At 41.7% G+C, this 17,899-nt stretch overlaps 1 protein-coding gene across 2 annotated transcripts in view; it reads left to right on the forward strand.

Moving 5' to 3' along the window:
• The window catches only part of epb41l4a (erythrocyte membrane protein band 4.1 like 4A), a 31,378-nt gene extending 14,003 nt beyond the window's left edge, over positions 1-17,375 (forward strand). Inside the window, exons 6-23 of one of the 2 annotated variants that reach the window (XM_084083725.1) lie at positions 45-165; positions 3,719-3,806; positions 4,169-4,257; positions 4,976-5,039; positions 6,124-6,215; positions 7,653-7,730; positions 7,826-7,935; positions 9,711-9,789; positions 10,096-10,179; positions 10,844-10,954; positions 11,146-11,193; positions 11,367-11,450; positions 12,628-12,747; positions 14,068-14,115; positions 14,427-14,495; positions 14,746-14,856; positions 15,246-15,321; positions 15,447-17,375. In XM_084083725.1, coding sequence (XP_083939851.1) covers positions 45-165; positions 3,719-3,806; positions 4,169-4,257; positions 4,976-5,039; positions 6,124-6,215; positions 7,653-7,730; positions 7,826-7,935; positions 9,711-9,789; positions 10,096-10,179; positions 10,844-10,954; positions 11,146-11,193; positions 11,367-11,450; positions 12,628-12,747; positions 14,068-14,115; positions 14,427-14,495; positions 14,746-14,856; positions 15,246-15,321; positions 15,447-15,551 — 1,577 coding nt within the window. In that variant the 3' untranslated portion in view covers positions 15,552-17,375. The remainder of the gene's footprint in view (positions 1-44; positions 166-3,718; positions 3,807-4,168; positions 4,258-4,975; positions 5,040-6,123; positions 6,216-7,652; positions 7,731-7,825; positions 7,936-9,710; positions 9,790-10,095; positions 10,180-10,843; positions 10,955-11,145; positions 11,194-11,366; positions 11,451-12,627; positions 12,748-14,067; positions 14,116-14,426; positions 14,496-14,745; positions 14,857-15,245; positions 15,322-15,446) is intronic. The other variant, XM_084083726.1, reaches the window with a different exon arrangement.
• The last annotated feature ends 524 nt before the right edge of the window (positions 17,376-17,899 follow it).

Genomic DNA, 17,899 nt, shown 5'->3' on the forward strand with positions numbered 1-17,899 from the left:
GTATTACAATAATGACAAAATGTCCTGTATATTTGTGTTTGCAGCGGAGTTGGGTGACTACGATCCATCTAAAAACACAGTAGGCTACGTTTCAGAATACAGATTTGTCCCGGACCAGAAGGCAGCGCTAGAAGACGGTATTGAGGAAATCCACAAGACACTCACGTAAGTTGGCAGCAGCAGCCAAATTCTATTTAAAACATGGAAACCACTTCATTGTCAAGTACACAGGGGATCTTCTGTGGTTTGCGGTGCCTTGGCAGCCCCATAGGAAGCAATTGAACTCTTATTTAACTACTACCAACTTTGTTGGACTACCAACAAAGGCCTTTGACAGAAATGACTCACATTACACTCATTATAGAACATAACATCAGACTAAGCTAGCTACTGTGGAAGATAGCACAAAATCCTGAGTATCAATACATTTTTTCCTGATAGTGGAAAAATAGCTCTTACAGGTGCATTTTTACACTGCTATCAAAGTTAAATGAACACTCAGGACTTTGCAGTCTAGTTTAAAATAGAGAAAGAGAGTATAAATTGATCAAAACGAAAGCTGGTCATTCAATGACACTATGTTAAGATGGTTGTGGCCATAGTGGTGTGATTCAGTCAAACAGACATAGATATGTTGTAGTAACACTGCAGTCATACTAGCCAGGGGCGAAGAGAGTAGAGAAAGAGAGAGAGTGCAAAAGAGTGGAGCGAGGCGTATAAGATATCAATGACTAACTTTTGACATTTAGCATGTTTTTGTGGTTAGCTCATCCCCTCATGCCACTGTGTGTGTGTGTGTGTGTGTGTGTGTGTGTGTGTGTGTGTGTGTGTGTGTGTGTGTGTGTGTGTGTGTGTGTGTGTGTGTGTGTGTGCGTGCGTGCGTGCGTGCGTGCGTGCGTGCGTGCGTGCGTGCGTGCGTGCGTGCGTGCGTGCGTGCGTGCGTGCGTGCGTGCGTGCGTGCGTGCGGGGGGGGGGGGAGTCTTGCTTGCTTGCTTGCTTGCTTTAATGTGTAGTGTCTTGACTCTTGATTGCTTTTTTTTTTCGTGGGCCAGGCAAGTAGGATTGGAACCTCTAACCTTGGTGGTTTTAGTGCCATGCTACTCCATGCTACTCACCTTGTACAGCATAAAATGGTGACTGTGGAATTTCTATAGTGACAATGTAGCCTGATTAATATGGCCTTAAAGTATGTCATTGGTTAAGCTGCACCTTAAAACATGTCCTTTGTTTGTCTTCTTCTCTGGTGTGGTAGTAAAGGAAAACGTTAAGTGCAACAGGGAGGATTTACACAACGAGAACAAAAAAGGAGTTAAATCTAGAGTCTGGATTTGATACATTGCAGAGCTGTACAGACCAATGGTTCATAGAGTGCAAAAGTGCAAATGTTCTTTCCAAAGTGCAGTGAGACATGCATGATGATAAGTCACCCTATATATATGTTATGCAGGTGCACCTACAGTAGACCAGTAGTCAATGATCTAGGGTTGGAGTCTGAAATTGTTTTGACAAAAAAACAACTTTTGTATGGTAATATAAAATATTCATTCGTCCAGACATGGCACTGTTATGGGTGCAAGCTTAGCCTCTGATTGTGCAAATCTTTAAATAGGTTGGTTTGAACACCAATAGGTGTATATAATAATAATGCATCCAGATGTACTTAAAAACAACTTGTCAACTTGTAAAAGACTACCATCTAGTGGTTACATGACTTCATGTGTGCGTGCGTGCGTGCGTGCGTGCGTGCGTGCGTGCGTGCGTGCGTGCGTCCAACCAAGCATCAACCTAATAATCGTCAGTCTTTCAGCCTTCGCTTAAAAGAAGCACTATTAAAAGTGATGGAGTTGTGAGCAAACCAGTGGCGTACCCACTGTAGAGGCAGGTCAGGTCACCTGCCCAACTAAGATCAACTAAGATCTGGCCTCCCCTAGAAAACCCAAATAACCCGAAAAGGTCATTGCGTGCTTAATGTCCTCAAAGTCAGGCATCCAACAAGCTCTGAACTGAACAGATTGGACCTTCCGTTCCAGAGATAATGGCCAAAACATCTTGAAAACGTCCACTTTCGCCGGTTTTCGATCGCCGATTTTCGATCGCCGATTTTCGATTGAGCTGAAATTTCTTTTTTGGGGGTAATAGTGGGGGTGCAAAAAAAAAATAATTCGAGCAAACCTCACGTCAGTTTAACTGTCAAGAAAACAGAAGCCAAACTAATGGATGGTAAATCATTTACCAAGATGGAATGATTGGAATGTTGCAAAACAAATGGAAGATGAAGAGAGAGAGAGAGAGAGAGAGAGAGAGAGAACAGAACACAGGGTATAGAGTGCAAGGTAGGAAAAGAAGTGAAATCGTGGAAGAAAACGGTAGATTTAGCATTTAAGGTTGGAGAATAGTTTTGTAGATTGATAGTGAAATGGATAGAATGAGAGGAAAAGAGAGAAGAGATGTAGAGTGTGAGGTCTAGTTGTACTCTAAGTAAAATCCGGGCTCCGGAGCGATAAGTTAACTCTAAGACCCAGCTCCTTTTATAGGCCTAAGGACATAAGAAGGACATAAGGAGCGATCCTTATTGGCATCCCGGCATGCGCACTGAAGTCCCTCCAAATGATCCAGAATGCTGCAGTACATAATATCCCCCAATTTTTGGTTCCCTACATTGGCTTCCGGTTGCTCACACACAGTACAAAACATTGGTGATGGCCTACAAGGCAACCGAGGGCATGACACCTCTTCCTATTCCCTCCTGGCTCCCTAACTGTGGAATAACCCCCCCCCCCCCCCTTGCATTCAGGACTTGTAGACTCCTAAAGTCAGAAGACACACATCAACCTTTTTTTGATAGATGCTGGTTACTTGTTCACGTTTTTGTTATTTAGATTAGTTTTTTCTTTACCACAAATGTTAAGAAAGAATGTTATTTAGACACCATGTTGTTTAGACAGATGCTAGGTTTGATGTTTACCTGGTGTCCTATTTTATTTGAGGCATTACATTGTTCTCTTTGCACTTTACTTATGTGACTAATTACTGGAATTACTGTTGACTGGAGTTCATGCGTAGTTCTCTGTTTACTCTGATTTTGCAATTACTGTAAGTTGCTCTGGATAAGAGTGTCTGCTAAATAAAAATCCTTAATTGTAATTGTAATTATGTACGTCTCTTGACACCCCAAATGAAAGCCGATGAACCATGAGGCTCAGTTGTGTACACCTTGCCTTGTAAGAATGTTCCTAGGATACATATTACTGCCTATCTTACCATACTAGCTCCGGTTGCTATCCCGCACGGTGAAGTATGTCCAAAGGCATGCAACTTCTCTCCTCTTGGTGGCTCTTAGTAGTGGAGGACCCACCGTGACACTGGATGAAAACATAATGTTAGCCTGTGATTTATGTCTAAAAGGCTGGCTGGGGACTGCCCTGCTCGAGGGCATCTCGAGAGTAGTTCATAAGGGAGGGGAGATAATTACTTCAGCTACAAGCCAGGGCACTTCTTTACTACTTCAGTGTTTCCCAAACATAGGGCCGCAGACCCGTTTACATGCTGATGGCTGCTCAGATAGTTATGATGAGCGCTCAGGGGGGAGCATTTAGCCGGGGGTTAAGTGTCTTGCTCATGACACGTTATGTAGGCCGGGGGCGGATAGAAATGATTGTGAAAATCTTTAATTCTATTTTCTCTTCCTCCTCCATCCTCTGTCTCTCTCTGTCCACAGTGGTCTAGTCCCATCAGAGGCAGAAAATAGTTACCTTTCTCTGGCTAAACCTCTAGACATGTATGGAGTGGACCTACACCCTGTTTTTGTGAGTACCGTAAACACGATTTAGAGCTGAATTTAACAAAGCACTTTTCTCAACATGCTTACAAGCTACTTTCCAGTTTACTATTTACTGACTTACTTCCTAACCTGACTCGCCTACTTATTATACTTAACTATGAAGCCTGAATTATACTTAGTTGTGCGCAAGTGTTGCACGCCGAAAATAGCTGATCTACAAGCTCACAACAGGTCGCTTCGTGACACATTAAAAGCTTGTAGATCGGCTAATTTCATGGCCGACACTGGTGCTCAACTAAGTATAAATCAGGCTTAACTCCCATTGAATGACCTTGTTACAAAAATGCTAATTTCCTTCATTCCTTCATTGTTGACATGCCATTCCAGGGTGAGAGTCACTCAGAATACTTCCTGGGTCTGACCCCAGTGGGTGTAGTCGTTTACAAGAATAAAACTCAAGTGGGCAAGTACTTCTGGTAGGTACAGCACATGAGGATTACTCATAACACACAATGGTAAATGTATTTAAATCACTAAAATCTGCAAGACTGTTACTTAGAAGTGATTCATGCATTATTTTATTCTTGCTGCAGTATTGTATGTCCTTTTTATCTACTTGTACTTACTTATTTTCTCCTGTTGTTGTTATTTTAACAGCTATTCTTATTTTTACATTATGTGACAACTCACGTAACTAATTAATCATTAAAACATTGTCCTACAGCGGGACGCCTGGGTGGTGTTCAGTAGAGTTAAAACACACTCATCACTGCTAAATCAGTGGTGTTGGGTGTCTGTGTGTGGGTGAGAACTGAGATGCCAGCAAGGGATCTTTGTTGCTACACTAGTGACACCTTTTGGGTGGTGCCCGTTCAGCAGGAGTGGGTTGTTCTAAAATACCAAACGGTATTCCCAGGTGGTCCAGGTTTATGATTTTTTTTTATCAATCAGATAATACTTTAACCCATTAAGACCTGGAACGCATCTGTGTCACTTTAGATTTCTTTGGCTATTCAAAAATAGCAGATATACAAGCTCATAGCGCGGCACCGAGTGCCGCGCTATGAGCTTGTAGATCTGCTATTTTTGAAAAACTCTAACCCTAATGGGTTAATATGATAGTCTCACAGTCCATAAGGTTGTGTATTTGAGAACACATTTGGTGGAAATTCATATTTCACTTTCTATTTTCAGGCAGAGAATCACTAAGGTGCATTTCAAAGAGACTCAGTTTGAGCTGCGAGTCATTGGCAAAGATGTAAGTACACAACCCATAGCCACAGTATATTTGAATAATCAGCACACTGCCCATGGCTCCAGCTAGAGACAGTTCTTGCATCATCAGCTGAAGGTGTCATAATTACAACACGCATAGCTTTACAGTACGTGGTTGTTAGGGTGTCACTATTGATTGCTAAGCTTGGAGCAGTGGCTGCTAGTGTGTCACTGGATCTTTGCAGTCAATCCTTTGTGATTTTAAATTATGCTTAAATGCCATGCATGTTAGCTTACATAAGGAATCAGTTAAACTGTGTGTGCGTGTGCGTGTGCGTGTGCGTGTGCGTGTGCGTGTGCGTGTGCGTGTGCGTGTGCGCGTGTGCGTGTGTGTGTGTGTGTGTGTGTGTGTGTGTGTGTGTGTGTGTGTGTGTGTGTGTGTGTGTGGTTGTGTAATTATGTGTGTGTGTGTGTGTGTGTGTGTGTGTGTGTGTGTGTGTGTGTGTGTGTGTGTGTGTGTGTGTGTGTGTGTGTGCGTGCGTGCGTGCGTGCGTGCGTGCGTGCGTGCGTGCGTGCGTGCGTGCGTGCGTGCGTGCGTGCGTGCGTGCGTGCGTGCGTGCGTGCGTGCGTGTGTTGCTGTATATTAAGCCTCCATATCCAAGACCTTAATTATGGGTATTGTCAGCAGATGTACAGTATGTGTATGGCGCTAGTGCTGCTGAATGGAACACATTTTATTCAAACAGAACCATTAAAAGAAAAACAAATGGGATCCAACTTATACAAATCAGTTTGACTCTAATTGATTCATAGTTTGTCCTTGGCATGTAGGTCAGAGACATCTAGCTGTAAAAGACACTTATTTCACTCAAGACTTGCCTTAACATGACTCTGCATTGTATAAATGATCTTTCCCCTCTCTCCAGTATATCCATCTGTCTCTTTAATAGAGTAATATTTTAAATCATGCTCGTATAGTTGATATTTGCACTTTTCCATTTCATCAAGTGTTATGGGTGTCGTTCTGAAACACTATTCTCGAAGAAAACAAAATATGGCAAGGGAGGTAAGAAGGAAGGAAAGAAGGAATGATACTGTTGATAATATTGTTATTGTTCTTGTCTTAGTGCTCAGAGACATCATTTTTCTTTGAGGCACCGAATAAGGCCGCCTGCAAACACCTCTGGAAATGCTGTGTCGAGCATCACACCTTCTTCAGGTAAATGAACAGTGAAAACATAATGTTAGCCTGTGATTTATGTCTAAAGGCTGGCTGGGGACTGCCCTGCTCGAGGGCATCTCGAGAGTAGATCATAAGGGAGGGGATATAATTACTTCAGCTACAGTACAAGCCAGGCCACTTCTGTACTAGTTCAGTGTTTCCCAAACATAGGGCCGCAGGCCAGCTTACATGCTGATGGCTGCTCAGATAGTTATGATGAGCGCTCAGGGGGGAGCATTTAGCCAGGGTTAAGTTAATTCTCCCCACTAAGGTACTGCTTGTTTTTAGTGCGGGGTACACTTCTATGGTGGAACGTAGTTGAGTTCCAACTGAGAAAAACCTGAGGTATGTTCCGGGAGTGTACATCTGAGGCATCCACAGTCTGACACGGTTATTGATGCATTAGTTCCCTATAGTCTCCCTATAAAGCAACACCGTTCCTCTGATGGATTACTGCAGTGGTGGGAAAAGATTTTTCATTTAAACCAGTCTCCGTTCCCGTCAATAGAGAAATCCACCCCAGAGGCACACTCTTGACACACCCACATTGAGATCAAATGTCCCTAAAGCTCCGTCAGGCTGTTGATCCGCTGTAGACGCGTGAAGGTGAAAGATTCTAAACCCACCTGCATCAGGATTCTGTTTGAAGTGACTTTGCTGCATCCATATCAATGACTGGAGAGGATAGGCGAGGAGAGGAGAGAGGATTGGGGATTGGTGAGAGAGCAGGAGAGACAGGGGAGAAAAGGGAATGAGGACCTGTCACAACAGAGGAGAAATAGGAGAGGAGGGAAAGGGCAAGATCATCTTCACATACTGTCTCTCTCCACTATACTGTATTATGAGATACATAATATTATGTCCTTAAAATCAGTTGTTTGTGATATTGTAATTGAAGCTCACTTTACAGTAAACATTTAGTTCCAGTCAAGTATTTGATTGGACATCTATTCTGATGTGCTGATAATATACAGTACAGCACAACAGCACTTCAACCTTTTTACTGGAGTAATAACGTTGCAGTCCACTTGCTGATATATAGTTTAATAGCACTCCCTCTTTTGTGATAATTACGAAGAAGCCAGCTATCGCCGTAAAAATTAACTATTCCATAATCGGGGATGTGCGCATTTAAAGTACTTGCAGAATTGCAACTACAAATCCCATTACCCCACTAATGTGGTAAAATGCAGGAAAACAGCCACATATTAACTTTACAGTATAAATGTACCCGCCAGTTGTTGTGTCACTGTAGCACACTGAGTGCTACTGTGTTTTTTTGCTGACATGATTGGTGAGACTGTTTTGTAATGAATGCTTCTACGCTGTGTTGACTACACATATATACATGAACTTCAGCAACAGTCTGTGTGTGTGCGTGTGTGTGTGTGTGTGTGTGTGTGTGTGTGTGTGTGTGTGTGTGTGCGTGCGCAGGATGCCTGAGAACGACGACAACACCTTGACCCGGAAATTATCCAAACTGAGTAATCTTGGATCCAAACATCGATATAGGTGGATATCCAAACACACATACATCTTATAGAAAGGTTCAATTAAATAGACTTGACTCAACTCTTTTCTCCTCTCTTTCTCTTTCTGTCCTCCAGTGGTCGGACGGCTAACCAGATGAGAAAAGACTGTATTGTGCTGCCCAGACCAAACCTCACTGTGGTCCGAACGTGCAGCAAGACGTACCCTAAAAGACAACAAAATACAGGTACTGTACTGTCATATATATATATAATATATTTTTTACATTCCAGAGATTTATACGCTTTTACCCAATCTATTATAATGTAAGTTACAGTATAATGATCTTTGTCCAAGTTCTTTTTGTCACATACACTTACAATACAGATGTGGCAACATTGCAGGCAATACAATTCATGTAGTTAGAGCCTCCTCAACTGTGGATAAACAAACAAACAAAAAAAGATATGATTAAAGATTGTCTATGAGCAAAAAGCAAAAAAGCTGTACAAATAGCATTGCAAAACAATACAATAAAATAAATGAGCTTCTGTAGAATAGAATAGAATGGAATACTGTAAGTATGAATGAATCAGCTTCTGTTCTGCGATCACTGACACAAAGGATTTTACATTGTAGACATCACATGATCACGTTTCAACCGGACACATGGCCCGCACACACGGCCTTATGTCACAGCACTTTGTTTTTTTTCACCCTTGCTTTCAGTCTCGTCACTCTTTCTCTACACCCATCCCTCCACTGCGTGCGTGCGTGCGTGCGTGCGTGCGTGCGTGCGTGCGTGCGTGCGTGCGTGCGTGCGTGCGTGCGTGCGTGCGTGCGTGTGTGCGTGCGTGCGTGTGGTCTCAGGTTTGAGGACTGTAACCTGACCTGGGACAGATGAGGCCTGATGTCTTATGTTTCCTGGGCTTGGGGCATCTTTTCATGCCAGTGACTTTAGCGTTCTCAGCTACTGTAAATTAGTGGCTGACCGGGTCAGATCATGCCTCAAATTTGTGAAGATCTGACATGGCTGGGTTACAGTATTAATCTCACAGTAACCTTGTAGGTCTGCAATTATCGATTATCTTTTTAGCGATTATTCTATCGATAACGTTTTCAATTAATCAAATAATCAAGAAGCGGTAGCTTTAAAATATATTTTTATACATCAGGTCGATTAACCATTTAAAAGTTATTTTATACTTCGTCGCACAAAGGTGTTGTGCAAAACATAGTGAAAATAGTAGCTCACATGCATGTAGATTGGCAGTTTTCAACAGATTTAGAAAAATATGTAAACTTTCTGCCTATAATGACATGCCCAAAATAGGGATTGCTTACTAATCTATTATTTTATCAAATGTTTAATTAAATCGATTAGTTCAATTAACTCTTGCACCCATATAAGCTTGACCTGTGGTGGGAGCAGCCTGTGGTTCTTCCATTCACCTTAGAGCCTGAAGTAGGCTGCAAAGCAGCTCTGCAGTAATATGCCTTTGATCTTCTGGGGGTAAATTATGAACTCTTTTGGCCACTAGCCACAGTGTTTTATATCATAGCAATCTGCCAGACGCTGCCATCATTTTACCAGTCATTATTTTTGTTGAGAATTTAACATCCAAATGAGGATTGGTTACCAAGTCGCTGGTACAGAAAACAAACACACCAACCTACTAGATTTCTAAAGTAGAAAAGGGCCTACAGATAATGCGTTTACCTGTCAAGGTGGCTGGTTGAGTAGAGCTTAAGGCTTGGCAGGCAGCAGGTGATAATGCACACACTCAGGGCTGAATTTATACTTCGATATATATTCCATATTTAAGAAGAAATTAGGCTTCACTCACATGGTCACACCCAGATAGCAAAACCCAAAAGCCTTTCTTACCACCAACTGTGCTAAAATGTAGAATACCATATACAGTAGTTAAATGAACATCTCCTTATCTTCCCTCTTCTCAACTTTCTTCTCCCTTGTTCTCTTCCTGTGCCTCCTCTTCTTTCCCTGGTCCTCTTGTTCAGGTCTCACCAATGGGAACAGCTGTACGACGAAGCCAGCGAATACTGATGTAGATGGAACCTCCCCGTCGCCTGCAAAAAGGTAACATCTTTCTATTCTAAATGTATTGATTATGATTATTATTACACTGTAAAATAGGGATGGTACATTTTTATACTCTGAGTTAAATTAACACTCTTTCCTTTACCGTGTATGTCTATCTGCCTGCAACATGTGTTGGGCTACAAGCCTTAAATGATAGTGGTATTTTGACTAGAGCTCAATATAAAGTGTCCGATGAAACATTTCCCATTTTAAAGAGTTATTTGACAATAATGTCAGAATGCAATAAAATGGATGTAGCATTGGTGGTGGGGAATGGAATGACGATGGGTACAATTATTACAGTTCCAAGGTGGCCAGGCCAGAGAATGGAGCAGAGGAGCGTCATGGAAAACCCAGTGCACCGTGGGAAGAGAACGGCCCACAGAGGTACAGTACACTCAGAGAGACCACACAATTAACTGACACATTCGACAGAGCCTTGGGAACTGTAGAGACATGCATAGCTTAACTTTAAAAAAAAATGTAAGCCTATTATTTTTCACCCCCTTTTTCTCCCCAATTTAGCCGTTATGCCAATTAATTCCTCCCCACACACAATTCTGTGTTGTCACTGCTGTTGTATCCTACTGACTCACCTGCCAGTGAGAAGCCCTCCCACTGGGAGGACGTAGAGCCTTCGTCCTACTCCTCCCGCCCAACACTCACTGCTGACAGGTGCCGCCCCAGCCCGTAGGAATACACGCGGTGACATTTATCACCCTCCCCGTCCGGCTTCCCTCCCCCGAACACGGGCCAATTGTGTTTGCACAGAGGCCCGACAAAGCCGGATGCACCACGGTGGACTCGAACCCATGCATAGCTCAACTTGTAATGTTATGGTCTGCCTATAGGCCTTTCCCCAAGTCACGTACAGGTGACCTACAGTAAAGGCATGCATGGTTCGGCCACTTGTGGACATTAGCAGCACTCTCATTTAAATATCCATAGCATTTTATCTGTCATAGACTGGTAACATAATGATGTTTCTGAGAGTGTCTCTCTGTCTGTCTGTCTGTCTGTCTGTCTGTCTGTCTGTCTGTCAATCAATTAGTAGCTTATACAACACAGCCAATGACCGAAATAAGTCCCCCAAGTTCCCGGCATCAAGGGGTCGAACCCACTCAGGAGGCAGTGAAAATAATGAGGCAGGAAAGCGACAGAGGTACGTACTGTAACTCTCAGTAGAGTACAGCATACAAACATAATACATAATGAGAACAATAGATTTATAATATAAACATTTACTCCAATCAATAGGGATTTGGATCTGACTGTGATAAAGCGCATTTTTATTGAAATTGATTTATATTTTTTATCTTTAACTGACTGAGTGTCTGTTGTTGTTTTTCTCAGGAAAGGCCAAGTGGTCACTGACCAACAGAATAAACAATACAGGAGAAGGTGAGTAGTTATGCATTTATTATAAATTATAACAAAATCCCAAAACTGTGTGTTGAAAGTGGGCAAATGTCAGTTCTAGCAACCTTCTATGGATTCTATGAGGTTTACATGTTCATCGCACTCTCTCTCAGTACCATCTCTTTCTCTGTTACCCCACGGAAATCTCAACCTAGATCTCGTTCCCGTGGCAACACAAGTAGTGGTAGTGAATCCGAAAACTCCTCGAATATCAGAGAACACCGCAAGAAAAAAAACAGGTCTGTTCATCTATCCAACTATCTGTCTGTCTGTCTGTCTGTCTGTCTGTCTGTCTGTCTGTCTGTCTGTCTGTCTGTCTGTCTGTCTGTCTGTCTGTCTGCCTGCCTGCCTGCCTGCCTGTCTGTCTGTCTGTCTGTCTGTCTGTCTGTCTGTCTGTCTGTCTGTCTGTCTGTCTGTCTGTCTGTCTGTCTGTCTGTCTGTCTGTCTGCCTGCCTGCCTGTCTGCCTGTCTGCCTGTCTAGCATCAACACAATGGATGGCAACAAAGTACTGAACAAGCTTGGTGAGGAAGGCCAGCTCCATAGTTGGAGCTGAACTGGACAGTCTAGAAGTGGCTGCAGAGGGGAGGATGAGCAGGTAGCTCAATGCTTTCATGGAGAACCCCTCCCATCCCCTCTACGATGAGCTAGTGAGGATGAGAAGCCCATTTGGCGCAACACATAGATATGCCTAGTCATATTTAACTGTTGAGTGACAGTACAGTACATATATCTATCCACCGAAGTGGAATGTTAATTGTATAATGGATGGAAGAGAATGAGGCTCTGTTTGGACTGAAACCATGCCCAAATGTCATAGTCATAGAGTCATAGATAATTAATAGGCTACTGACGTCACAGGCTGGCCACATGAAGTCCGACATCCACTTGAAGCCAGGCTGTTCCCATGTTGATCTATAGGGATCCACATGGTTGTTTTCTAGTGTAGACGAACATAGTGGGAGAGTTGCCTTCAGAGGCGTACACACTGTAGAGGCAGGATAGGTGGTCGCCTGCCCAACTAAAATCTCTCCTCCCCTAGAAAACCAAAATAACCCGAAAAGGTGTCATTGCGTGCTTAATGTCCCCAAAGTCACGCATCCAACAAGCTTTGAAGTTTCGATTGCCGTTGTCGCCCGTTTTTCTTTAATCATTTTGGGGGTAATAGAAGGGGGGTGGTTGCAAAATAAATCTTGCCTGCCCTAAATGTAATTCCTGGGGACGCCACTGGTTGCCTACATGAGGAAAGGTGGAAGTGCGGACAGCCACGCAGTGGCAGAATTAGCAGTATCAGAGTTATTATTATTATTGGTAGACATTAGTACGAGAAGTAGTAGTAATTTGATCAGGATTAGCAAGCAGCAATTGTATTTACAGTAAGTAGTAGTAGTAATCAAATATTCCTGTTTGCTTTCCAGGTGTCGTCAGGGGAACGAGCTCATTGACTCTGGCCCTCAATGGGAGGCAGTCCAGAGGCGTCAGAAGGACAAAGGACAGAGCGACCCGAACCAACGACGCTCTCGGCATCGCTCTAGATCGTAAGTAGTATGAGAAAGATAGAAAGACACAACAAAATGTAGTGCTGCAATGCTGAGCTGCAAATCCTGTTAAAAGCCTTATTGATTAGCTAGTGTCGTGGAATTATGGATCAATCTCTAATCGATGAGGCACATATGAGTCGAGACAATATTCTAGGTGGTGATGATTATGCTTTATGTACATGATATCATGGGGAGAAATACAATAGCACTCATGTCAGTGGTACGGTAGTTCTGCCGTACCATTAAGAGCACAGGGTAGAGATCATAGTTACAGTATACTGTATCTGCTTCAAGGACAAACTGAACCATAACAAGATAGGCTGTACCAAAACAATAGCTATTAGGCCTATGGAGACATTTAGAGTTTAGACTCTTACAAGCTGCCAAATATCATAATGTATCACGGTGAAATATAAAGGTTTTATATGAGCAGCCATGTATAATTTCTTCCTCACTAGGGTACACTTGGTTACATTTGTACTGTACACTCTCCGAGTTAAAATAACAGTGTGGATTTGACTGTGCACTGATGTTACAGTTATACACATTCTGTACCACTATGTCTACACTGCATCTGCACTATCTTAACTGTAGTGCTCAGTGGACTCACAACACACATCCTCTGTGTACTGTGCCATCAATTATGTATGTGTTTACATACAGCAACCTAACACTTCACCCCAGCACTCAGGTAGTCACGAATTAACCACACATTGTGATTATCTCGCACGCCATTAATTTGACCTTCTACTAAATATCAAGTTTTGTTAGTCTTACTGTATGTCCAGTTTAGTCTACTGTCTGAAAGAAATTCTACAAAGTCCCCTGTGATGGTGGGAACTTGCATGCTTAGCTGCTCGCTCGAGGTAGGTGAGGTGCCCTCACCAACCTCAAAGCCTCGCTGTCGTCACGCCTGCCTTGTCATGCATGTAAAAACATTTTTTATGCAGTTTGGACTGAAACAAAACAAACATCCCGTCCTCCAGAGCATCCGATCTAAGCGCTAACCGCCTCACAGCAGTCTGACAGACTGCTCTCTGGTGGGTGGGTGTCAGCGTGTCAGCATGCTTATTTACATTTTGATCGACATTTCCCAGTCTGCAGGGAAATACAAACATTTACCGTGACATACCCTGGTGATTCATGCTCCGCTACCATTAGAGTCATATTTGGTTTTGAGACATGTGCCAAAAATCCTCTTTTCATTTGTTTTATTTTTTATTCCAGCATCAGAGACAAACTTAGTTTCTCGCCACCTGGCTTTGTGTGTCTTGCTCTAGAATTGTACTAAATACTGTATGTTCTGTTTCTTCACAGGAGAAGTCCTGATGTTCAAGCTAAAGAACAGCTATGGAAACACATCCAGTGAGTTAGTTCAAGACAACTAATGTTAACCTACTAGTGAAGTAGGGTTCAATAGTTTTGAAACTTGAGTTTCTTAAAGTCAGTGGTTGTGTACAGTATAACAACACTGTTCCTTGAATGCATGTGTGTGTGTGTGTGTGTGTGTGTGTGTGTGTGTGTGTGTGTGTGTGTGTGTGTGTGTGTGTGTGTGTGTGTGTGTGTGTGTGTGTGTGTGTGTGTGTGTGTGTGTGTGTGTGTGTGTGTGTGTGTGTGTGTGTGTGTGTGTGTGTGTGTGTGTGTGTCTGTGTCTGTGTGTGTGTGTGTGTGTGTAGGAAAGATCTGGTGGAAACAGTAGGCCTCTCTGAAGACCAGTTAAAAGAGATTCCTTACACCAAAGTGGAGTGAGTAATACCATCAATTATGCTGTAAATTCATTAATTCGTGCATACTGTGTAATATACTGTATGTAAATGTCAATACACATACAGTACACAGGCATGCATACCAAAGTTGTACTGTGTGTGTATATATATAAATATATAGATATATAAATATATAGATATATAGATATATAGATATATAGATGGATAAATGATTCCAGATACATAAATGGATGTGTGAATTAAACTGGGTCTCTCCTCTCCCTGTTAGAACTCAGGGCGATCCAGTCAGAATTCGACATTCCCATTCTCCCAGAAGTTTCCGACAGTTCCGTCGATCGCACTGCTCGGATGGAGAGCGATCCGTACTCTCCGAAGTGAAGTAAGATGCAGCCTATGCTGAGATCTGTCAATCGATCAAATCATCAATTTGGGGTTCCTCGTCAGTTAGTCGGCTGTCAGGCAGCTAATCGATCAATCATCAATTTAGTGTGGGGGTGTGGGGGTACCATGAACAGCATACTGTACAGTAAGAACTCATTTTGACCTTGCCCTTCATTGTGAGCTTGACATTTCACCTTTTCAACCAAAAAGTTAATCATCTATTCAGGGCAGCATACTGATCATTCTCACCAAGTTTAATGAAAATCCATTCTCTGAATATTCTGCTGACAGACCAATATTATATATTACTATACCCTGCTGGTATTGCTATGGGCAGGGTAATAACAGAAGTGATTCCAAATCCTCTTCCATCCGTCTTCTCCTCAGTGCAAGGACAGACCTCGTCCCTCCTCTATCTGTGACTCGGACAGCCGACACCCCTGGTTCTTCTGGCCCTTCACAGGTTGGTCAACACACCATCACAGCGTTTTATCCCTTCCAACAACTTTATCCTTCTCGTCGTGTTGCCTCTCGTCTCTTCTCCATCTTCCTCTATAAACTATAACATCGTGTTTGTTATATCCACAGAAGAAGCAGACTTCCAGAGAACAGCTAGCAGAACTTTCAGAGGTCAATGTTAACAGCAGTGTTAAAGTCATTAAGACTGCCCATCCGGCTACAGACTACAAATGACCACGTTGAGCACTGTGGTTTGGTGGAATGGGACAGAGATAGAAAACTGGAGGGTCTTTTTCCTGCAACAGCCAACGTGTTCATCCCTGCTGAGATGTCCTAGAGCGAGGCACTGCCCCCCTTACTTGCTTTTAGGGGGTACTGCAAATGCAGTCCGACCCTTCAGAGGAATACCACTAAAATGAAAAGCACAATCCTGCTTACACTGTGTGGATTATAGTGTTTGAAGAGTTCCAGCATTACTGGACCTTGCGACACAAACTGTTTTATCTGGTATAAGAACAAGTGATGGCGACTAAATTATGACTGCACAGAGAATGTCTTTTTAATCTCAAACAGTAATGTAATCTATGTCATTTTAACACCCCCTACAATGTTTGTGTCCAGTCTGTCTGTCTGTCTGTCTGTCTGTTGGTTTGTTAACAACTTAACAGGAAAACGGCCTCATGCAATGACGTCAAACTATCAGGAAAGTTGGTCAGTGGTCCCTAGGTTACCTTATTACATTTGGGGAATAATTGGTTTAACTTCAAACTTCAAAAAAGGTCAAAATTATGTATGGCTATAACTGTCAAAAATATACACATCTACTTCAAACTAAGACCAAATTTTACTAAAATTCTAACTTATAGGGTTAGACGTTTTGGTCACAATAAAATGTTTCCACTTTAACTCAAAAATGGTTAAAAGAGGTATGTGTACTAGTATTAACAGTATCTACAGTAGGAAGTCACATTTTGGCAACAACCTTTGACCTTGAGCAAACTTAAAAGGTCACACCCAAGGTCACCGCCTGTTCTGGTCAAAGGGGGAGAGATGAGATTTGCTGTGCCACAGGGCATGATCTGCCAATTGTTTCTACAGTAGAAACATCTAAAAATGTCTCAATCCATACGTTTTGAAAATATAGATCTTACAGTTAAAGATTTGTTTTTGCAGTGTAAAATATTTAAGTTGTTTTGGTGGACAAAGGAGCAAATGAGCAAAAAAGGCAAAGTTAGGAAAGTGAACACTGAAAACTGTTACTGATATAAATATTACTCCTGCAGTGAAAACAAAATAGTATGTGTAGTCTTAATAGAAGATAAAGATTGCACTCTGTAATAACTACTGATCATATTCTTGAATCACTGACTGAATCACTGTCATCATGTCCACTTTGGAATATGCATTATCACATTCCCAAGATACAAAAATATGATGAAAATGACACATTATTTTTATGATAGTACCCTTGTATCACTGCTATATTTAACTATACTAAACTGTATTTTGAAGTTCTTATTTAAGCTCAGATATTGTTTTATGTAGTGTTATCACTGTGTAAACATTATTGTGGAACGATTGATTAGCCATGTTAGCCTGTGTATTTGAAGTGCTGTTTTGTAAGTACACAAAAAGCTATAGCATGATGCACTTTAACCACTTAAACCCTTCTTCAGTTGACTGGGGTCCCCCCCTCCCTGGGATCTGTACTTAGTCCCCTTCTTTTTTTGCTGAATGATTACGTATTATGACATTCCCATAGGACATAGATAGACCATAGGGTTCATGTGGTTAAGGTTGTAACAACTAACAACCAAGCATGTAGCATAACTGTACATTACTGTACATATTATATAGATTTTCATTCAGTATGCAATATTATACATTATTGAGTACTTACTTTTACCTTAATATAGTTAAATACACAGGTTAATTCAATGGCATAAGGGCAGTTAAAATCACCAATCACCAGCTCCTGAACATTATTGCGCATGCTAAAAAAAAATGTTTTTGTTACTTTTTCAGATGATGTGATAGATATGTGTCTTAGGAAAAACATTAAAAGCAGAACATTTAAAACAAAAAAAATGCATCCCTGAAAAGGGTTGTATTTTCTCAATCAAGGATTTAAAACTGCCCTATAAAAAGTATCATACTTTGCTTCAAAGAGGTAGGTCTCATTTTAGAGCTGGGCGATGTGTAAAAATATTGATATGTGATATGAGAATAGATGGGATTGTAATGTTGTGATAAAGCTTACCGTAAATGTTGTCTTTCTGGTCAGGCTATATTACAGTAGTCATAGAACCAAAGCCTCTACCTGTTTTTCTTCTTTATGGTTTCTCAGAAGTTTCATGCGAAAAAGTTTTTTATAAGCACCAATATTCAGCAAAATTATTGTAACATTATGTTTTTGTTTGTCAAAAAATATTGTTTTATGTGATTTTAGTAATATATCGTCCAGCTCTATTTTAACTGGTGGATATCTCATGTTGGAGGAGTTAAACTCTTTACAGTTCTACACTGTGTGGTCATTATATAAACTGGACAGCTCATAACAAATAAAACACAGTCTTCAATTT

The sequence above is a fragment of the Gymnoscopelus microlampas genome, assembly GCF_963454915.1.
Source record: "Gymnoscopelus microlampas genome assembly, chromosome: 1".
Lineage (NCBI taxonomy): Eukaryota > Metazoa > Chordata > Actinopteri > Myctophiformes > Myctophidae > Gymnoscopelus > Gymnoscopelus microlampas.